Source organism: Silene latifolia, chromosome 3 (genome assembly GCF_048544455.1).
Source record: "Silene latifolia isolate original U9 population chromosome 3, ASM4854445v1, whole genome shotgun sequence".
Lineage (NCBI taxonomy): Eukaryota > Viridiplantae > Streptophyta > Magnoliopsida > Caryophyllales > Caryophyllaceae > Silene > Silene latifolia.
In genome coordinates this window covers 50,839,936-50,863,828 of record NC_133528.1, presented here as the reverse complement: position 1 = coordinate 50,863,828, position 23,893 = coordinate 50,839,936, and the positions used below count along the sequence as shown (strand labels likewise).

The following is a 23,893-nucleotide window of genomic DNA, read 5'->3' as shown; positions in this document are numbered from 1 at the left end:
TAACCGGCTAGACTTAGGAAACTTCGGATTTCTGCTAAATTCTTGGGTGCTACCCACTTTGACACGCCCTCAATCTTTCGAGGGTCCACGGAAACTCATTCCTTTGATATTACATGACCTAGGAAAGCCACCTTCTCCAACCAAAACTCACACTTACTAAGCTTTGCATAAATTTCATGCTCCCTTAAGGTTTGTAACACGATTATCAAGTGCTCTTCGTGCTCCTCTTTGGTTGTAGAGTAGACCAAGATATCGTCTATGAACACCACTACGAACTTGTCCAAATACGGGCTAAACACCTTATTCATGAGATCCATGAACATGGTCAGGGCATTTGTCAACCCGAAAGGCATCACTACGAACTCATAATGCCCATATCTTGATCTAAATGCGGTTTTTGGAATGTCCTCATCCTTAATCTTCAATTGATGATAACCCGACCTTACGTCAATCTTTGAAAATAAACCGGCTCCACTAAGTTGATCAAATAGATCATCGATTCTTGGTAGTGGGTACTTGTTCTTGACGGTGACGATATTCAACTCCCGATAGTCGATACATAACCTCATAGTCCCGTCCTTCTTCTTCAAAAATAGAACCGGTGCTCCCCATGATGAAACACTAGGTGTAATGTACCCCTTATGCTAATTCCCAAAGTTGCTTATTCAATTCCTCTAACTCTTTTGGACCCATATGGTACTGGGCCTTAGAGATTAGTCCTGCTTCCGGTTTCAAGTCCATCCGGGTAACTCCTCCGAAAATACATCCTCAAATTCTCTCACTACCGGTATTTCTTGAGCTTGCAGTCTTTCCATACTAGTGTCCCACACATGACACAAAAGCATATGACAACCCTTCCTCAAACACGCCATTAAGATCATCACCGAAATGAGTTTTACCATGGGCTTGACCAAATAACCCTTGTACGACACCCTAGCACCCTTGGGTCCTTTCAAAGCTATTTTCTTTTGATGACAATCTATATTCGCTTTGTGCTTACTTAGCCAATCCATTCCTGATATTACTTCAAATCCCTCTAAAGGAACTTCAAAATGGTTTACCAGGAAATTTGTTTCATGTACTAAAACCAACACCTCTTTACATACCTTTGAACACACAATAGACTCTCCCGAAGGTAAGGACACATCATCATTTGCTAATTCACCCTCCCCCAAGCCTAGGGTCGACACACGACTCTTAGACACGAAAGAATGTGTGGCTCCCAAGTCAAATAAAATGAAACAAGGATAGTTAACAAGAAATGTACCGGAGACAACATGAGCATCCTCCTCAGCGTTTTTCTTGTCCATGGAAAAGAGCTTGCCACTAGCCTTGGGCTCTCCTTGCAACGTACTTGCTGAGTTGGTTGGTCTAGCCCCAAAAGCGCTGCCTCTAACTGAGCTCGTCGCCATTGATTGTGCTCCCCGGTTGAAGTTCCCACGGTTATTTCCACCATTGTAGGTTGAGTTGGCATTTAATTAGTTTCTCCATGCTCCCGAGTTCCGGTTGGTTGCTCCACTATGGGAAGGGGTGTAGTAAGAACTTCCTTGCCAAAACCTCCGGTTTGGACCCTTTGGAGTGCTAGTACACTCATTCCTCTTATGGCCACGGCCACCACAATTATAGCATCTTAAACCACCACCTTCACTAGCGGCTCTTCCTCCATAGCCACCTGACTTCCCAAAGCTACTAGTGCATTCGCGGATTTCAGTCGACATGTTCATAACGAATTTATTCTGAAAAATCTACAAGGCCAATTGCTACGAAAGTTTTCAGGCATAAACTAGGCTTGAAAATAACCTAAGTTTCTTCTTTACGTTTTTGAAGATAAAACCTTTAAAATGGTCTGATAATTCGTTCAAGAAAATTTACAGATTTACAGAATTAATGTTACTTTCTTTATTTAACCAAATCATGTTTAACCTAATCTTTATGTAATTAAGCACGACTTCTACCATAATCCTACTATAATTTAAGTCTTAAATATGAAAAATTGAATCTTAGAAATATTAAAGGCAACTTACAAAGTAAAAGATTGAATCCAATGGAAGTAGATTCAAAATCCCCAAATGAATTGCCCAATTCCCTTTTACCGAGAAAAAGGATTATGCATCTGAGGTAGTACCTCAGACCTTGTAGTTTTTAAGCATATACATATTTTTCTAAGCACATTACCATTTATAAATATAGTTTTTGAGCAATATTATATTTTTTAGTGTAATGTTTTAGTAAATGTGCTCAAAAACTTTATACTCAAACAGAACTCAAAAACTTTAAAATAAAACTCAGAAAATAAACAATAAGAGGTACTACCTCATATGTATAGTTTATGAACTGCCTTTTACCTCTTTTGTCTCTAACTTTTATGTGATGTTGTAAAAGTAAATATGTGATTTATAAATAGGCTAGCATGGTATATATAGTAGTCAAGGTAGAAGGAATTAGGAAATTACTAGGAAGCTGCCTTATAATATAATATGTCTTATTATATTTATTATTAGTCTTTATTATTTACATATTACTCATAAGAAATTACCTCTTGCCTAACTTACATATTACACGCCCAACACAGTCAATCCCGACTCATTTTATATTTTATTATTAATTTCCACCTCACAATCTAATCTCATAATTATAATAAATATAATGTATAAACACATTTCACATTTTCACCATTGACTAACTATTGACCAAGCCTTAAAATACGGGGTATTACACCTATTTACAAATTACCAAATTTAACACTTCAACATGCTCACACATAAACATCCAACATGTTCCTCTTTAGCTTAACTGCAATCATCCAGGTTACCACATCAAGTGCTACTAAGCATAAAGCTACTTCACAAACATCAAACAAGACTATGCAACAACCATATGTATCATGAACGTCCCATTACCCCACGCGTTGTGACCGACTCAAGCTAAGACGACAAGAGTAAAACCTCGGCACATCTACCAAGATTGTCACGAGTTCTCTACGACTCAAGCCGGGTTCATTTTAAATTGACACACCTAAGTTCATTGGTTCATTAGTTTAGGCTCCAAAACCGTCGCTCTGATCCCACTTTGTAACACCCCCATAAGTTGAGATCCTTCCTCAAGGCAACCCCCAATGCATGGGAGTGTCACAAGACTTGGTTTCCCAAGTTTATAGTACGAAAAAACGAAGTAGAGTACTTTAAATTAATGCTTATTTAACAACAATATGACATAGATAAGTGACTAAGTTAAAATATAACAAATACAACAAGTTTAAGGGAGGCACCAAGCACTACCAATTAGTACAACCATAAGAATGAAAAGGAGTCATAGAGTTAAAACTAAATAAGCTATTGTGTCCACAATTTAAAAGCAAGATCGCTCCCCCAAAACCTTCAACCGTGTATATGCATGCTACCTGTCAGACACTGCTCCCCATATGGGTGAAAATCACGATATGGTTCACCACAGATATTTTAAAACCCAAGTGTTAGCTTAATAATACAAATACCCAATGAATTCTACTAAGAAGGACTAAATGACCATTTAATAAATGCCAAGATAACCAACCATGATTCGAGCACATGTATGAAATACATAAGATCATCCTCCAACTTCTCACCTCCACATCACCGGTCTCAGGGACACGCCCACGATACCACATACCATCACTAGTTACTCGGAAAACGTTCGTGGTACCGGGTCCGAGAGCGACTCGAGTCCCCAGCCAGACATCGTCTCTCAACCACACGAGTCCCTCCAAAACTCAAGTACTAAAATGTGTGCATCCGCCATGGAGTGGGAAGCCCCAAGAGGTGACTCAAGCTGAAGACAGTTTCCCAACCGCCTTCCGTCTCCACAACAACAACCAAGTATACTCCATAATCCTCCAACAGCAATTAACATAGCAACAATATAATTACTTACCAACAAGAATAATCATTAAACCACACAAGGCATAATATGTCACAAATACTCAATCCCTCATTAACTCACCCATTTCTCATGCAATTGCTCACCTAATCATGTTATAATGCATACTAACCATTTATGTAACATTTAACCATGCTTACTCCCTCACCATATACATAATTAACACAAGATAATTTCATTTCATAAAACCCAATTACCATAATCATGTTATAATGCAACTAGCATGAGACAAGTGTAATTAATGACAATAAATGCATAACTAAACATGCATATTATTAAAGCTAAGTACGGAAAATCCCACCTCAACATTATCTTCACAAAGCCTCAAGCTATGGCCTAGAAATGCTCCTCAATGAAGCTTCATACACAAATTAATTGCTACATTCATTACCACATTCCACTATAATAAACATACTAATTAATTCCCTTAATTACCCATCTTAATTACCCATAACCCTAATTAATTATGAGATAATCTACTAGGAAAATTAAGGTTACCAAGATAATATTAAGGAAATAAAAGTGGAAATCAACTTACAAAGGTGGTGGATGAACTAAAGAAAGGAATGACAAGAACTTCTTCAAATATGGAGACTAGATTTAGAGGATAAGGTTTGTGTTTGTTTATGAGTGTTTAGAGAGTGGTAGAGATTAGGTTGAGAGTGATTTTAGGTGGGAATATCTAAAAAGGATAACGTTTAAAAGTGATGCACCACCTACCATTCTCTCGTAAAAGCTGGACAACGACTGAGCACTCGATCGAGTGCCCGGTTCACTCGATGGAATGAAGCTCCACTTGGTCGAGTAAACAGCCACTCGGTCGAGTAACCCTGTTTCAGCAACTTCCAGCCATTTCCCAGGTTTCACTCGGTCCCCCACTCGATCGAGTGGACTGTCTACTAGGTCGAGTACGGTCTTATAAATTGCGAGGTATTACAGTGACGATGTTGTGATTATCCAACAACATGGTTGCGATTTGAGACAGATGTAAAATGTCAATTGGCACGATAGAAATATGGTGACAATATGGTACTGTTTTGTGTGTTCAATTTTCATCCTCATTACATGCAGTTGTGATTCGAAGTTATGATCATTCCATTTAATCCTTTAGAATTGTTGTTTTGGACCAATTTTGCGCATGGTTATGTTTGATGAGAAGATGTGATGGTTACTTTAGTTAATTGTGGTGTTTAAATGTTTATACCTTACTTGTTACAATTGAGAGTGAACTTCGGGGAAGAAGTTCCTATTAAGGGGGGTAGATAACATCGCGGCAAAATCTTTCAAAAACTCATTTAAAATGTTGCTTTTAATCTTTTAATTCTTTAAACTGGTACTTTAATCTTTAAGTTGTTGTCTAAATCTATTTAATCTTACCAACTTTGTTTATGCCGGCTTAGTTAAAGAGTATGGTGGTAATGCAGGTTAATTTTATAAGTGGTAAACATTAGTTTTATGATTGTTATAATAATGTCATGGTGAGACTGTGGTGGTAGGTATGTAACAGTGTTAGTACTTTGGTGACTGTGTAATAACTTTATATTATACATGTTGGCGTTATTCGATGATTGCATAAGTGTTGTGTGATCTTTCATTTTGCCTTGTTGCGTTACGGTTGGCGTGTGGGACGAACTTCGAGGACGAAGTTCATTTTAAAGGTTAAAACTGTATTACCCGCTCTGTTAGGGACGTGTTGACTGACGTTTTGACCATGAGATACCATAGAAAGGGAGACAAGCGGAGATTATATTGCCATCATAACTCGGTACTCGACCTAGTAGAGGTCACTCGGCCGAGTAACTGTGTTACTCGACCGAAATGAGTTCGGCGTACTCGGCCGAGTATATCCCATACTCGTCCGAGTAACGCGTCTGACAATGTGTTAATATAAAACAAGGAAGCTAAAAGGAGGATTCATTTCCACGATATATTTTATCTATTTTAAACCTAGTATCCTCTCTCTCCCAATTCTCTCATCCCCCTCTACCAATAATGAGTTAGCCTTGAACACCAATCCAGGAAGGAAGATATCATATGCATAGAGTCATCGAGTCAGGTTGTCGCCGCTGTCGGCATTTGTTCGCTCTTCAAGTTGAGTTTGTGCATAATTAGTTATCATTCGGTAGATCTTGAATAGCATATGGATAGGGTATGATTGTTGTTTATAGGGTATGATATGGATTCTTGTCTAGCATAGTATGATTAATGCATTTCTATGGAATAGCGGAAAGGTGGGGTTTCCCTACTCAGTTTCAGTTTATGGGTGTTGCTTGTTTGGTTGTGTAAAGTGGTTGTTGTTGTTGAATGTTACCTTGATGAGTTGTTTCGGCTACAGTATGGAAACGATGATGGTGGTAATGTTTTTGTTACTGGTATTGATTGTGAAGCCATTGTCGGGAGATGGTCTTCACCCCCATGTTCTCCCCTTGTCGCTCCCATCACAAGGGGGGTGCACATTAATGATCTGCGTTTGCTCGTTGTGATGAGCGGGGCTTCGGTGGGCAACGTTGTGGTCCCCCACTGGCGGTGTTGGTTACCCGTTGCGATGGGAACCATTGGTTACTACGTGATTGGAGTGGTGGAGATTGGTGGTGGTTGGTTCGACTAGTATTGCACATTGAATGATTTTATTTTACTGTCCTATTATTCTGTTGCTGACTTGTGTGGTGTTTTGTGTGTTTCTTCTCTTTGTCTGTGTCTGTGTCTGCGGTGATCCATTTGATATTGCCGGCAATTGGTGAGCAATGAGACTTTTCAGGTTGCTATGGTTGCTGTCTGGTTGTAGCTGCGGGGTTGGAGTAATCGCATGACATAAAGTTGGGTCGATAATAGTTCACAGTTGTAATTTATAAAGAGATATTTAATTGTTCTTTTATGATCTATTTGATATAGTTACCTCGGGCAACAAAGATGGTAACGCCCTCACTTATTGGGGAAGGCCTTGTTAAGGCTCCTTGGCAAGTGGGGGTGTTACAAATATTGTGTAAGCTTGAAATGATATTTCCTCCTTCATTTTTTAACTCCATAGAGCATCTAGCAGTCTATTTGCCCTACGAAGCCAACGTTGGAGGACCCATCTAATATAGATGGATGTATCCATTTGAAAGGTAAGAGTTCTAACTAGTTTTGAAATTATAATAATAATATTATTATTCTATATAATTAACTAATATATTATTAACTCTATTAACCATTAACCACATCAATGCATCTTGTATAGGTTTCTTAATTTGGTGAAGAAAAAAGTTGGTAACAAAGCTAGGGTGGAAGTTTCTATGCAATGCCTATTTAATGGAAGATATTGCAAATTTTTGTTCTTTTTACTGTAACACCCCCATACACCAAGGTGCCTTACCAAGGATCACTCCAGTGTTACCACTACTCGGCCGAGTAATCCCTACTAGGTCGAGTAAACAGATACGTAGGTCTCATATCCTCTCTCATATCCATTCCTACAGTTCTCCTCTGGTCAAACGGTCGGACAAGGGGTCCTTAAATAGGGCGGGTATAACAGTATTCCCTCTTTAAAAGAAACTTCGTCCCCGAAGTTCATTCCATACTTCCCCAAAACAACGGACAACACGCCTAAGGAAAGACCTATCGCTTCACGACAATGATCACCAAACAAAAGTTTAAGACACGTATGATATTAGGTTTCAAACATCTTTGATATAGCTTCGATGACCACTACATCACTATAGCGTTACTGTATACAACTACCAAGTAAATTACGTAGGAAAGTTTGTGACGACTCAGAACGCGAAAGTTAAAAAGAAGATGAAGCATAAAAGAACTATGTCAACTTGTTAGAAATTTTACCGCGATGTTATCTACCCCTCTAAAAAAGAACTTCGTCCTCGAAGTTCATTCTACCCGTCAAACCAAACTTATAAGTACGCCAGAAAACAACAATCATAGAACATATCTCATGTCACGAGACAAGTACGACACACCCTTAAAGTATGTAAATAACCACCCTATTCATGCAATTGAAAAAGACAAGACATGCAACATAAACTAAGAGATGCCAAGAGTACGTATATGGACCATGATGATACCATTGCCATCCGGTAACTATTGATTACCGTCAACACTCGCATTCTAGGTCTTGTATTAGTACTACCGTGTCACATATTTCGATCGTATATCGTTATCATATAAACAAAGGGCATAACAGGAAGTCTTAACACAACACTAAGACATTGAAGCATGCATATACCGAAAAATAGATACCCACTTAAGTCTATCACAAATCCAAACAACGAGGGGTGCAATATTCGTATACTCAGTCGAGTATCTAGAAGTACTCGGTCGAGTGCGCGATACTCGGCCGAGTATCGCCATGCTCGGCTGAATATTCCTGGGCAGAACGCGATTTTAGGCTCCTAAAACACACAACGCCCAAGTTTAAACCTGCAAACAGTAAGATGTCTCACACCGACTCAAAGTCCCGATCCAAATAACTCAACCATAGTACGAAAAGCAAGTAGTGGCCTTATAGCCAATTACAACATTCAAAATAAAAGATTATGATGAACTGCAACAAATATCCAACAACAATCCAAAGAAACGAGTCTAGAAACAAAACGGAAATCAAACATCCGCACCCTCCTCCATCTCCTCACCACCTCCGGTGCCTGATGTACCAGCTCTAGATGCTCTTGCTCCCTGAAAAGCTTTAGCAGAGTAGCCTCCACCGCCGGTCCATCTCTCTCCCTCGCCTAGCTGACTGCCATAGTTAGCTCCCCACGGTCCCGCGAGGCAGCCAAACTCGGTCTCCTCCGCCGGTCTCCAAAAGCTGGGATCAACTCCATAACTATGGAAGACTCCAGTGTCATTCTCGAGTCCTCTCCTCCAAACCGGTTGTGCCAACCATGTCCTTATACCCTGGTTGTAGGTCATCTCATGCATGTTGCGGAGCACCAAGGTAGTGGAGATCCGCTCGGTCGGGTCACTAACCTGCATCGTATGGTCGTGGACGGTGGGGTAGGGCGAGTACTGTGATGGGTAAAAGCTCGGTGTAGAAAAGGAAGGCTCAGTCTCAGTCTCAGCCACCCTAGCTGCTCTCCCTCTATGGCGCTCACGGGGTGGAGGAGCGACCGGCTGCTTCTCCGTCACGGAGACAGGCTCAGGTAAGTCTAGGAGGATGGTGGGGTCGATCAAGTAGAACTGAGGCTTAGCTAAATTGATAACATATAACGATAAAGCACCGAAGAGGCAGCTAATATCTAAGGCCCAAGTCAATAAAGAAAAGAAATGGGCAATGACAGATGACTCCCACGACCCCTCAATAATCTTCACGGATCTTGAGGCAGTCACAAGAAGAGAAGGCTAAGCTGGCCCATGATCCGTGCGTCCCAAGCTCAAGTCGGGCGTCCTAGGACCAGGACAAGCGGATTCCCTTACAGCACGAGCATGCCCCAAGAGCAGGTCGTGCGGTTCCTCCTTGGACTTGCAAGGCTCTAATCCTCTTTCAAGGGGCTTAATCATCATTTAAGCCCTTAGTTAACCTAATCCTTGTACTACTATATATACCCCTCTTGTATTTAGACAAGGATAAGTCCTCTAAGTGGGAATTAAGTCCTCTTAGTGTAGGCAATGCTTCCTTAGTTTAGATTAAGCTCTCATTAGGAGTAGATTAGATTAGATTAGCATTTAATCTTTCCACAAAATTGCACTTTAATCTTTCCTCAATAATTTCTCATACAATCTTAGATTTAGCTTGGTATTTGAAAAATTCTTGGGTTTTTATTGGGGAAATGACTACTCTCCACCGTTAATCAAAGGGTTTATTCCATTGTTCCCCAATTTCCTTTGTTCAATTCAAGTTGTTTACATTTGCATCTCTTGGGTATATATTTGAAGACTATGTGACAAGTCTCCATATTTATTCAAGGATTCTTCTTTGTTTATGTTCGTCTTTAATCTCCAAGTTGGTAACACTCTTAACCCCTTTTTATTTACTTATTAATCTCTTGTTTATTGTCTTGCTTAATCATCAAGTTCATTTGTGTTGTGATGGTTGACACCATTGCTAGCATAATAATCATGATGTGTAGTGAGTAGTCTCCTAACTAGGGATTAGTGGGGGATTAGGGGAGTTAATCATAGGGTAAATTTATGCTTAATGAGTTCATATGAATGTTGCTTATTGTTCTTTCAACTTATGCACATATCATATTTGATGAAATGCTTGATTGACAACCTAGCAAGTTTCTCTTAACCTTTCAACAAGACTTGTAAGACATAAACAACCTCAAGGCTTGTTAGACCATGCATATAGTTGATTAGGAAGAATTAAGTCGACTTGTAGGTGTTGTAAAGTCTTGACCGACTCGGCTCCGGGACCCAAGCCTTCCTAGGACTCATTTATGTTATCTCACCATGAATGGGGAAAACCAAGTCGACTTGTAGGTGTTGTAAGGTCTTGACCGACTCGGCTCTGAGACCTAAGTTTCCCTAGGAATTGTAAGAGATACACTAACTTGATTTCAATAATAATAATTGCTTGCATCTATATGATTCATTTATGCTATTTCACCATGATTCCCCTATAATCCCATGAGTCCCTAGTATTGTTTATCATTTGTTTACGCCCTTGTTTCTTTTTACTTTTCTTGTTTACATTTCCTTGTTATAGTTCAGAACACAACTCCAACCCAAAACAATTGTGACACTAGCACAAATTGAGATAGATAGACTTAGAACCCAAAGCACACTGTCCAGTGGATCGACCTCGACTTAAACACTAACTAGTTGTTTGTTGAGAATATAAATGTGTTTGATTAAGCGTGCGACGACAACGCTACATCAAAATGGCGCCGTTGCCGGGACGGTGTTATGTGATTAAGTTCTTACTTGTTTGTCTATTTTAATTGTTCTTTAACCTTGAAGAACTTGTTCCTCAAGGTCGTTCTTACCGTTTTTGTGTAGTTTCCTTGGTTGTAGTTGTTTCCTTGTCTTAGCTATGATGATGGCTCAAGACTTAACACATGGAGTATGTAGTGGATCTTTTAAGTATGACTACAATGGGTATGGGGAGTTTGAGGAGCAAGTCAACACAAACCTACCTTACAACTCATACAATGAAAATCCTAACTACTGCCCCAACTTTTCCCACCAAAATCCCCACATCCAATATCCAGAACAACCATCCACCCAAGACTCACTTTACAACCAATTCTAAATGCCACAATATAACCACTTTCACACCCACACACAATAAGAAGATGAGCATAACTTTGACATTCAAAATATGGTTCTCCAAATGATGGGAGACCAATAAAATTTCTTCACACAAATGCTAGAATAAAGCCTAAATAGAAACAATGTTCTTCAAAGCATTGTTACCCATGGTGAAGAGTTGGCAATTCAAATTTCCCAAATGAAGGCAACCCATCCAACCACTCCACACGAATTCTTAAGCATTGACCATGAATGTGAATTTGAGGTAATGACCTTGGATGTGGAATATGTGAAGTGGGAAGAACCAATCTCCTTGAGCTCTTTTGAGTATGAAAGTGTGGTATTTAATGAAGAAGATATGAGGTTGACTAAGCCAAATACTCTTAGACTTTGTCAGTATGAGGGTGTGTCATTTGATGTGAATGTTGAGGTGTTGGAGAAAGAGTTAACGAGGAGGAGTGAAGCCCTCATGTATGATTCGTATGAAGATAGCGATGATGACAAGCCTATGGAAGAAGCTTTTGTGGAACATGTGTCTTGCAATGAATTATGGAATGAAGTTGTGAGTGTTGGGAAATGTGTCCTCAACAATAGTGCGATCACATGATTTATATATCATTATTAAATCTCATACCAAGAATACGAAAGGGATGATACATTACATATATAGTCAACTGGTCCACACATATCGGTAATGATTGGCTAGCTAGAGTTTGACATTACTGTCGTGCGACGGTGGTGATCAGTTGATCCCTTGAGGTCACACCTAAAGGACGATTCCCTTAATTGAAAAGGTTAATTAGTTGTATGCCGATACAGATTAATTAATTCCTTAAAATTGAACAAATTATTATAAGAGAGAGAGAGAATTGACATCTTATTCTAATGTGATTAAATGAGATTTTATTTAGTAATTTAAGAAGTTATATTACTAAAATTAATCGGTGTTTGCGAAACACGCGAGATGAGAATGATAAGTTAGTTATAATTACAAGATGTTGTGAATTATACTAACTAGTAAGTAAATGACCATTTTATGAGATAGTAATTTTATATTACTAGTCAATTTGTTAAATATGATTTATTTAATTTGTAAATGATATTTAATTTGTTAAATATGCATTTTAAATTAAAACATGACATAAGACATGTCACATGTCACATGACATACAATTGTACAATTGACAAAAATAAAATGTAACGCCCCGTAAATTTCGGACCGTTAATATATTTCAGAAATAATTTATTAATCAAAATAAAAGTGATAATTAAGTATTTAAAGTAAAAATAATTTAAAGAAATATAATTTTATTATATTTTGAAGAAAAGTATTTATTTTGATAGTTTTGAAAGGTTTAAAAATAGTTTAAACCGTGTAAAATCTTTTATTTTGAATTAAGGGCGTATCGGGGGGGGGGGAATGACAATTCGTTTGAACGTTGGGTAAACGAAATTGGAAATGGGTCGTATGAATACTCAATTTTATTGTAATCTCGTGTTTAAAGACTTTGGACTTGACGGAATTTGCATTTGACTTACGGATTTAATTATTATTGAAACGAGTCAAAACCGACTCGTTAAAAATCCCGACTAAAAATTCCGCACGTACTTTTCCCTCCTTTCTTCTCTCACGCGCAGCTCCCCCTCCCCTTTCCTTTTATTTTTCTGAAATTTTTGGTGTTCATCCTCTAAAAACACCAAAACCTCATTTTCATACACATTCAAGCTCAAAATCGTCATAAAATCTTCGTTTCTTGTCCGTTTTTCGCATAATTTACCTTTCCGGAATCCCCTCGCCACGATCTACGACTTAGTATGTTCTAATTTCAATTTTCATTAAGTTCTTTTAAGACCAAATTTCGGTGATTTCGGTTTTGTGCTTAATTTTTGTGTTTTTATTGTTTAATTAGGTGAAGGATTGGAAGACGAGTTCGGGGACTCGTATATTGTAGAGGATAGCGGTTAGTTGTGGTTAGGGTTTCGATTTTGAGGACTAATTGCTCATTTTCTAGCTTAAGGTAACATATTTCGAGCTACTCGACGAATTATCATCACATGTTTTTGATTTTTATATGTTTGGTGAATTTTAGTTTGGGTAGTAATTTTCACATGTTAAATTTAGTTGCATGCAAGCTTAATTTGTGCCTTTTGGTAGTTTAAATTATCAAAGTTGAATTGGGGACGATTAATTAATTTTCGAGACGGTCTTATAATGTATAAAAATGAAAAAAAGAGAAGAAATGGTGTGCGGCGGGCCCGGCAGGCCGGCCAGTGAGTCCCACAGGCGCCCGGCGTCTTGGGGTTGGCCGGGTCGGTCCGTTGTTTTGTTTCGCGGTTTTCCATGCTTTGTCCGTCATCTTAGGTTCATCATGGATATAATTAGTATGAGTTTACATGGTTAAATTTGTTAAGAAAATCATAAAAGTAGCTAAAAGTTATGCTAATGGTAGAAAAATTATGTTATATTGACAATTATCACATGTTAGGATAATTTACAAAATGAAATGGTAATTAATAGGCTCAAAATGAATTTTATAGTGATAATTGTAATGTTTTGTTGATTGTCTTAAAACCGAGCCTTAGTCCCTTTGGTCGATGCGATGTCGATTAATTGAGTGATTGGTCGGCCGCAATTTGACCCGTGCACTCCGCAGGTGGGGTTGCGGGTAAAAATTCGGTTGAATGATTTAGATAATCGGCCTTTTTCTTGTTTTAGGCCATTTATTATATCTCTATTTCACATGTGTAATTAGTTGAATTTAAATAGTTTCTTATTTAGTCAGTTGAATTTAAATAGCTTCTCATTTTGTAGTAATGGCCCTAGTTTGCCCTAAAGCCTTTTATATTGTTATATTTGCTAGGATTGGAAATTAGTATTGAATTCTTATTGAGGAACTGTTGGGATTGTATCTTTGTAAATAGACATTTATATAGCTTTCACATGATAGAATGTTAGAATTTATGTTGGTAAGTAGGACTTTTTGCCCTCTTAAGGTTAAGTGGGTGTCTTACTTGACTTATGTGGTGAGTTTTGGGTGGTGTGGGCTAAAATATTCAAGCCGGACTAGGCGTGACTAGGTCCTAGGTGAGTATTTCGGCCTTCATCATAGATAGGTCTTTATAGTCTCTGACGAGTATATGTTCACTGCTTGATAGCCTTTGTGTTCCTGACTAGTGGATGTTTATCCAAGTTGGGGCATGACCTCAGGTACTAATTTTGATAGTATGGGGTCAGCTTAAGTACTAGCCGACCCTTCGGTGGTGTCCTTAGGGTACTCACTTCACTTTGTTTTAAAAAAGTTGTGAGTCTTGGGTGCGGTGGTGTGTATCCGCATGTCTAGGTCTCTGCAGATTTTAGGCTAGGGTTGTGTTGTCTCTTGGCCATGTTTTCTTAATAGTAACCGTTGAGCCAAGATACCGGTTCGATTACCTTCCCTACCTCGTGGTATAGACTTGAGTTACAAAGTGACTATTGACGGTGCTAAGAACTTATGTCTGTCTTTGTTATATTGCCCTTTCTTGTATGGTGATTTTATGAACGTAATAGGTGAGATGTAAGCGGTTCTGATTGATAAAGTTTGGATTCCTATTTGAGTGATATGATTCACATGATAGATTAGTGGTTAGTTTAGGGGTCATAGGTCAGAATTACATGATAATTACATTGTTTATCATATTGCTTACATGTGTTACTACATGTTACATTAATTTTGACGATTCGTGGCTGGGAGGACTCGAAGTTACTCCCCACTGAATTGTGGCTTTCGTGTTTGTATAAAATGCGATTGACAGGTTGTTGATGCTTAGTTGGGGTCACAGACGGCTAGTGAGCAAGGAACCTTGGACCTAGTTTTGGCTATTTTATTAGTAAACCTTTTTACACTTTTGGTTTGTATATAATTTGAAGGGACATATGTCTCCCTTTCTATTTTTGGTTTGTATCCTTATATTTCCGCGTCTTTAGTTATATATGTAAGTTAGTTTATCAGCTGTTGCAGGGTTATGACACTCTTCTTGAGTTGGAATGGTTGTGAATGGTTTAGTTAGAAATTTTTTTTGAAATTGCAGGTTTTGGACTAGTTGAACCATTTACAAACATATCCTACCAGTTTTTCTGTAGAATTTACGTATTTATTTATGGCTAGATTTAAGGGTGTCACAGTTGGTATCAGAGCCTATTGCTCCCGACGCACGTTTGTGCACCCCACTTAAAAATCACTTGACCTCTAGATAATAAACTTGAGAGAAGGGTAGGATGGGTAGAGTTAGGATTTTATGTGGTAGCCTGTTTGTGATTGCTAATTGTTAGGTACTAATTGATTTTCTCTTTTGTAAGATGGCTCTCCAATAGAGGTAGATAATGCAATCTTACCTTAGTCTTCCAATCTCGTTGTTTATTCGTCTTTCAAATTCTTATTATCTCGCCTAGGTAACTACCTTTCAATTATTTTTCCCGTTTTATCTTAGGTTCGTTTTCTTCTTATAATAAAGTCCATGTGGACACCTTCCTTTTATACCGCAGGATAGTTCCCTTGTTCAAGAGAACCCAGTTTTGAGAGAATGTATCATTGGAGGGCGTGAACGAGTGGAGAAATTGATTGTTTAAGATTTAAGTTGTATAGGAGAATATAATTTGGGATCCTTTGGTTAGTCTTGTTAGTTGTGCTTGATATGAGAATTTAGTGAATTGAGAAATACCTTGGGATTTATGTCTATAGAGAGCTTGTTTGTTATAGATGATTAAGCATGGGTACTACGTTAGCACATAAGATGGAATGAACCTAGCTACTTCATTTGAGAGTCTCGATGTTTCTTATGGAGAATTAAAGGAATGATAGTTAGCCTTAATCCTCGTAGGCTTTGAAAGGAATACAATAGGACATTGATGTTGATTAATGGATTGGTATTGTACTTTGGAATTAGTTAGTTTGTTAAACCTTTTAAGTTGACTAAATCTAGTATAGAGTAGCCCTTGTTGACCTTATGAAACATATCTGAATTTGGGAATTTTGGTGGAATGTTGTTCGATATAGTTCGTGAGTTCAAGGATGTGATTCCAATTTATGGTATCGGAAACTAGAAGTATTAAGTGGTGAGATGATGGAGTAAACAAGCCAGGGTACTTGGAGATGACATAGTAAGTGAAGTTCAATGACGAGAATTGTAAAGGAGATACTTTGGGACATGGATGGTAACGAATGAATTTGTGTGGTGAATTGATTTTGGCTCTTAGAATCAATTGAGTTGAGGAATACTTACCATTGTGGAATCCTTGTTAGTCCTACGATGTAGTAGACATTTAGGGCTTTGTTGAGCACCTTAGTGAAGTAACCTTATCATATCGATCATAAGCTTTGATGAGTGTTTAGTAAGCGGTAACCCTTTCATTGTGCCGCTTCTATTCTCCTTTCCTTCTCTTTAACGATCGTTGAACCTTGTCTTTATGCTAAATTTTACGTAACTTCTTCTTTCCCGAGATATCTTCTTAACTCGAATACCACTTATTTTTGTCAACCGTTATCTTTACGGTCTGACTCCTTAGTTTCCTAATTTATCAGATTCATGCACCCTTCGGAAATGTTTTACCGTTCCTCCATCACTCCTTATCTCCTTAGTATAGTTGGTACCTTGTTGACCATGTTTACAGAGTTAGTGAGATGTGACTTGAGGATATAGGATTGATTAAGTAGCCGAGTTTGGGTTTGGCTTCCATATCACTTGGGCTATGAGGGTTTGATAATGTATATGTTACCGTGTGAGAAATGTTAAATGTGGGATTATTTGTTGGTTTTAGTATGTGATATCGATTACTACTTGAGGTATGGTATGAGAGTGAGAGTAAGCTACATTATTGGGAGGTTTTAGCACTTGTTTTGGTAACTAGAAAGGGTAATGGTATGGATGACACCAATTGTTAGGCGAAGGAACCTAATTTCAATTTATGGTTTTAGAAACTCTGAGGTGATAAAGTGTTGTTACAATTATGACCTTGTACCTTGAGAATTTGATGGTAAGTAAGTTTAGGATATCAAATTTGAAAGAATACCCCTTGGGGATGTTGATGACCAGAATGGTTTGGTGATGTGATTTGGCATTCTAGTTGACTCTTGAGAGTTCTTGAGTTTAGAGAGACTTAGTGTTGAGAAGAATTTGTTAATCCTATAGTTTTATAGACCTTGAGGTCGCATTGAGTGCTTGAGATGATGAGACAATGTTGGAGCTGGGTGTAGTTCGGCTTTTGAGAATCCTTAATAAGTAAAAGGATAGAGAAACTTGAGATCCTATTGATTTTTCATAATTTGAGGTTGGTATGTTACTACCTTGTTTTGAAATGAGAACCTTGTGGAATGTTTGAGGAACCTTCTTTTGGAGTTTATAGCTTGGTATTGGGATTCTTGATTGAAGGTTTACTTTTTGAGGAAACCATAGTTGACACTAGTTGGATACGAATATAGCTTTGTTGGAAGCCTTGACCTTAGACTTGTGGAAGTTGTTTCGGGATGTTTGAGGATTTGGAACGATGAGATCCCACTTATAGTGAAATATCTTGTTCTAGGGGATATGATAGGAAGAGGTAACATAAGCGATTAAGGAAACCCTTGGGAGTGATGTGGTTATGAGTTTGGTTGTTAGGAAGTTTTGGTAGCCGTTTTGAGTGATGTTGTTATTTGAGATAAGAGTGTCTGGTGATTCCTTGGTGTCTAATCTCCTTTCTTCCTTGATCAAGAGCGTTACCGCTCATATCTCTCTTCCTTACATCATCATATTCCTCTCGTAAGTTTGATATTGGTAATCTATGAAACTCTATCTTTGACATCCTTGTAATTTTGACTTCAATTCTTACCCCATGAAATTTATTATAGCTCATTTTGATTAGTTAAATTTGAATCATCTTAATATACTTTGTTTTATATGCTATCTAAGTTATTTTCCGTGTTGTACAACTTCTAAATTTCAAACCACCAGTTTGATTCATTCTTGAAAGTTTATGTCACTTCTGCAAACCTAACCTATTTTTAAGGATTTGAAAATGAAATTTTGATTTATTTCCGTAACGTATTCCTTTTTCTTACTTTTGTTCCGAGTTACTAAGCCGTGTTTAAATCATAATTAGTAAAGATAATATTCTTATTATAGAACTTTAAACTAAAAGTTTGAAAATGCTTTTATGATTTGCAATGGTTTTAACATTAGTGAATGTTAAATCTCGTTGTTGGTGACGTCCCCAATAATGGATTTTCTCATTTATTGGTGTAGAAATATTTTTATATCTTGATATGAATATGGATGTTCTTGTCTGATCAACAAGAGTATCACCGTTTCATTGAAAAGATACCTATATTTTCTTATAACTATAATTTCTCCTTCTAAGTTTCGAGGGCGAAACTTTTTAAAAGGAGGGGTGATTGTAACGCCCCGTAAATTTCGGACCGTTAATATATTTCAGAAATAATTTATTAATCAAAATAAAAGTGATAATTAAGTATTTAAAGTAAAAATAATTTAAAGAAATATAATTTTATTATATTTTGAAGAAAAGTATTTATTTTGATAGTTTTGAAAGGTTTAAAAATAGTTTAAACCGTGTAAAATCTTTTATTTTGAATTAAGGGCGTATCGGGGGGGGAATGACAATTCGTTTGAACGTTGGGTAAACGAAATTGGAAATGGGTCGTATGAATACTCAATTTTATTGTAATCTCGTGTTTAAAGACTTTGGACTTGACGGAATTTGCATTTGACTTACGGATTTAATTATTATTGAAACGAGTCAAAACCGACTCGTTAAAAATCCCGACTAAAAATTCCGCACGTACTTTTCCCTCCTTTCTTCTCTCACGCGCAGCTCCCCCTCCCCTTTCCTTTTATTTTTCTGAAATTTTTGGTGTTCATCCTCTAAAAACACCAAAACCTCATTTTCATACACATTCAAGCTCAAAATCGTCATAAAATCTTCGTTTCTTGTCCGTTTTTCGCATAATTTACCTTTCCGGAATCCCCTCGCCACGATCTACGACTTAGTATGTTCTAATTTCAATTTTCATTAAGTTCTTTTAAGACCAAATTTCGGTGATTTCGGTTTTGTGCTTAATTTTTGTGTTTTTATTGTTTAATTAGGTGAAGGATTGGAAGACGAGTTCGGGGACTCGTATATTGTAGAGGATAGCGGTTAGTTGTGGTTAGGGTTTCGATTTTGAGGACTAATTGCTCATTTTCTAGCTTAAGGTAACATATTTCGAGCTACTCGACGAATTATCGTCACATGTTTTTGATTTTTATATGTTTGGTGAATTTTAGTTTGGGTAGTAATTTTCACATGTTAAATTTAGTTGCATGCAAGCTTAATTTGTGCCTTTTGGTAGTTTAAATTATCAAAGTTGAATTGGGGACGATTAATTAATTTTCAGACGGTCTTATAATGTATAAAAATGAAAAAAAAAAAAAAAGAAGAAATGGTGCGGCGGCGAGCCCGGAAGAATGGCAGTGCCCACGGCGACCCGGCCGGTCTTGGGGTTGGCCCGGGTCGGTCCGTTGCTTGTTTCGCGGTTTTCCATGCTTTGTCCGTCATCTTAGGTTCATCATGGATATAATTAGTATGAGTTTACATGGTTAAATTTGTTAAGAAAATCATAAAAGTAGCTAAAAGTTATGCTAATGGTAGAAAAATTATGTTATATTGACAATTATCACATGTTAGGATAATTTACAAAATGAAATGGTAATTAATAGGCTCAAAATGAATTTTATAGTGATAATTGTAATGTTTTGTTGATTGTCTTAAAAACCGAGCCTTAGTCCCTTTGATCGATGCGATGTCGATTAATTGAGTGATTGGTCGGCCATAATTTGACCCGTACTGCCGCAGGTATGGGGTTGCGGGTAAAAATTCGGTTGAATGATTTAGATAATCGGCCTTTTTCTTGTTTTAGGCCATTTATTATATCTCTATTTCACATGTGTAATTAGTTGAATTTAAATAGTTTCTTATTTAGTCAGTTGAATTTAAATAGCTTCTCATTTTGTAGTAATGGCCCTAGTTTGCCCTAAAGCCTTTTATATTGTTATATTTGCTAGGATTGGAAATTAGTATTGAATTCTTATTGAGGAACTGTTGGGATTGTATCTTTGTAAATAGACATTTATATAGCTTTCACATGATAGAATGTTAGAATTTATGTTGGTAAGTAGGACTTTTTGCCCTCTTAAGGTTAAGTGGGTGTCTTACTTGACTTATGTGGTGAGTTTTGGGTGGTGTGGGCTAAAATATTCAAGTGGGACTAGCCGTGACTAGGTCCTAGGTGAGTATTTCGGCCTTCATCATAGATAGGTCTTTATAGTCTCTGACGAGTATATGTTCACTGCTTGATAGCCTTTGTGTTCCTGACTAGTGGATGTTTATCCAAGTTGGGGCATGACCTCAGGTACTAATTTTGATAGTATGGGGTCTGCTTAAGTACTAGCCGACCCTTCGGTGGTGTCCTTAGGGTACTCACTTCACTTTGTTTTAAAAAAGTTGTGAGTCTTGGGTGCGGTGGTGTGTATCCGCATGTCTAGGTCTGTGCAGATTTTAGGCTAGGGTTGTGTTGTCTCTTGGCCATGTTTTCTTAATAGTAACCGCTGAGCCAAGATACCGGTTCGATTACCTTCCCTACCTCGTGGTATAGACTTGAGTTACAAAGTGACTATTGACGGTGCTAAGAACTTATGCCTGTCTTTGTTATATTGCCCTTTCTTGTATGGTGATTTTATGAATCGTAATAGGTGAGATGTAAGCGGTTCTGATTGATAAAGTTTGGATTCCTATTTGAGTGATATGATTCACATGATAGATTAGTGGTTAGTTTAGGGGTCATAGGTCAGAATTACATGATAATTACATTGTTTATCATATTGCTTACATGTGTTACTACATGTTACATTAATTTTGACGATTCGTGGCTGGGAGGACTCGAAGTTACTCCCCACTGAATTGTGGCTTTCGTGTTTGTATAAAATGCGATTGACAGGTTGTTGATGCTTAGTTGGGGTCACAGACGGCTAGTGAGCAAGGAACCTTGGACCTAGTTTTGGCTATTTTATTAGTAAACCTTTTTACACTTTTGGTTTGTATATAATTTGAAGGGACATATGTCTCCCTTTCTATTTTTGGTTTGTATCCTTATATTTCCGCGTCTTTAGTTATATATGTAAGTTAGTTTATCAGCTGTTGCAGGGTTATGACACTCTTCTTGAGTTGGAATGGTTGTGAATGGTTTAAGTTAGAAATTTTTTTGAAATTGCAGGTTTTTGGACTAGTTGAACCATTTACAAACATATCCTACCAGTTTTTTTGTAGAATTTACGTATTTATTTATGGCTAGATTTAAGGGTGTCACATAAAATGGACTCCATATTACACTATAGAAACCGAAATATTGGAGGAAGTATGGGTGAGTGGGTGTTTTGTTTAATGGATAAATAAAACACCATGATTACCTACAATGTAGGGTAGTCTTACACACATTACTTAATAAGAACAAAAGTAAAAAGAAAAGACCATGCATTGGTCATGTATACTCCCCTCCACCGGTTTTGTATGTAGAAGATAGAGAATTTTATTCTCTTAATTTGACTTATCATTCATTCTAATATTACATGCAAAAAGTTCATGTATTTTTCCTCTCTTCTCTCTCTTTAATCTTCATCAAAAAGATGAGTTTTTGATTAAAAATTTGTTCAAAAGATTACTAAAATTATTAATGTAATATATGAGTGTTAGTAATCAATTTTAAGGTAAACCACATTACAAATATCTAGTACATATTAGTTTGTGTGATTAAGGGACAGTTTTGGGTGCTACTAATTGGAGGGCTTCTAATTTGAAGTCATGAATGTTCATCCATTAATGGAAAGCTCAAGAACTAACAAGAAGGATATCTTGTTGGTGCCCATATGATGACCGAAATTTATTTGGTGAGAAATTGATTTTCTTATCTCTTTTTGTTTTAGTTTGCATGCATAAGATCTAGAATTTATTTTATGACTAAATAAATTTGAAACATATAAGAATATGTTATGTAATGAGATATAGATTTCCAACAAGCGGTATCAAGAGCCTTGGTTGTTTGCATGCAAGTCGGTTAAAAGTTTTTCCGAGTTATACGATTAACATATAAAACTTGTAAATTTGTGTTATTATGATATATCACGAAAATAATTTATGCATGTTAAAGTTTCTGATCCTAAAATGTATTTAGGATTTTTTGGTTAATTTATGGATTTTATTGTTCATTTTATATAATATTGGCATTAAAATGTGATTTTTATGATAAAAATGTCATTTTTGGACGAAAATTCGCTAATCTTCGAATTTTCAGGTGGTTTTTGGATATGTTTTCACATATATTATTTTTAGTTGATCTGGAAATTTTCATAATTTTTGGAGTTCTTATGCTCGAAAAATGGATTTTTCATGATAAAAATCGAATTTAAATGAAAAATAGGTTAATATGAGAAATATTTCGAATATGGTAATAGAAATTTAGTATGTTGTCACATGCAATTTTACAAGATGTGTGTAAAATAATAGGCTATAATGAAGTCTTCATGCATGATTTATGGATTTTTGATGAAAAATAGCATAAATAGTGACTTAATTAGTGAAAAATTGCTTAAACATACTCCATGACTAAGGAAAAACGTCATATGTTGCATTTTATTATCCATTTCAGATCTAAAATTGAAAAGTTGATAAATATAATTTTTCTCATGTTTTTATGATTATATTTGTTAAAACCGATAAACCGCAACATTGTTTTTCCGGATAAATTTCGAAATTTTTAACCTAAGTTTTAGAACATTATGAGTGTCATGGTATTTTTTCCAGAATGTTCATGAGTTTAAATTTCAAATTTTGAATTTATTTGAAATTTTTGTGATTTATTTGAAGTTTATAGCATTTTATTGTATTTTTGGGTCCATTAATGAACAATTTTAAGAAATATGAGTTAATTATAGTCAAATAGTTAGTGGAGACTAATTTTGAGTCCTAAGAGGTTAGGGTAATTAACTTGTGCATAAATATGAATTTATGTAACTTATTGTGATTTTTAAAAGGTTGAATCACGCAAATCCGTAAAAACCGCTTAATATACGATATTGGCTCCTTAAAGGCGATTTAGCATAAAATTGGGCATGTTCATACATATTATAATGCTGCATTTTATTTATGATTGTCATAATTTTATTTTATGTAATTTTGAATTATGTAATTTTTACTTAGTATGGCCTTAGTTTTTAATTGGTATTACCCGAAATGTATGGGAATATCGATTCGGTTGTAATTTATTGTGATCTCGTATCACCGTTTTGTAATTTAATAGATTTATTTTTATTTTAATTACAAATGTATAATAGGAAATTATGTAATTTGTTATGTAGTTTATTTATTTCGGAGTTCCTTGAAGACGGTGTCACTCAAGGAAGACGATACATAAAGACGGTGTTGCCTCGAGATGCGTGCCACAACCGAAGTTCAAGGGACCAATGGAGTTGGTTTCTGAATATGTAATAGTTAATTAGATTTTCTATTTTAGGAAGGCCATACTAGGATTTATTTTTATGCTTTGCATTTTATTTATATGTTGCATGCATCGCTAAATCGCCATAACTAAACATGCATTATCATTTTAATCGAGTTCATCGACCGTGTCAATTACAATTATCGTAGTTCACCGCTTTAGTTCACTTAAAACGTGATAGATAATAAATTGACATGACCTCTCGCTAAAACAATCAATTGAGACATAGCCTT

General features: G+C 36.6%; 1 protein-coding gene and 1 long non-coding RNA gene across 4 annotated transcripts; one reads left to right on the top strand and one right to left on the bottom strand.

Annotated features, from left to right (window-relative positions):
* Nucleotides 1-731: 731 nt before the first annotated feature.
* Nucleotides 732-1,412, bottom strand: LOC141649058 (uncharacterized). Its single transcript, XM_074457759.1, has one exon. The coding sequence runs from the start codon at nucleotides 1,410-1,412 to the stop codon at nucleotides 732-734; it is 681 nt and encodes a 226-aa protein (XP_074313860.1).
* An 11,315-nt stretch (nucleotides 1,413-12,727) lies between these two features.
* Nucleotides 12,728-21,305, top strand: LOC141646082 (uncharacterized). Of its 3 annotated transcripts, XR_012545326.1 has the most exons (4): nucleotides 12,728-12,913; nucleotides 13,011-13,118; nucleotides 19,219-19,326; nucleotides 21,108-21,305. It is a non-coding gene; the product is annotated as an uncharacterized LOC141646082 (long non-coding RNA). The 3 variants fall into 3 exon arrangements; XR_012545328.1 differs by lacking the exons at nucleotides 19,219-19,326; nucleotides 21,108-21,305 and adding an exon at nucleotides 14,893-15,090 and having other exon boundaries at nucleotides 12,739-12,913; XR_012545327.1 differs by lacking the exons at nucleotides 12,728-12,913; nucleotides 13,011-13,118 and adding an exon at nucleotides 18,947-19,121.
* Nucleotides 21,306-23,893: the final 2,588 nt, after the last annotated feature.

Excerpts from the sequence above, each read along its gene's own strand:
- LOC141649058 (XM_074457759.1), bottom strand. The coding sequence starts at position 1,412 with ATGGCGACGAGCTCAGTTAGAGGCAGCGCTTTTGGGGCTAGACCAACC.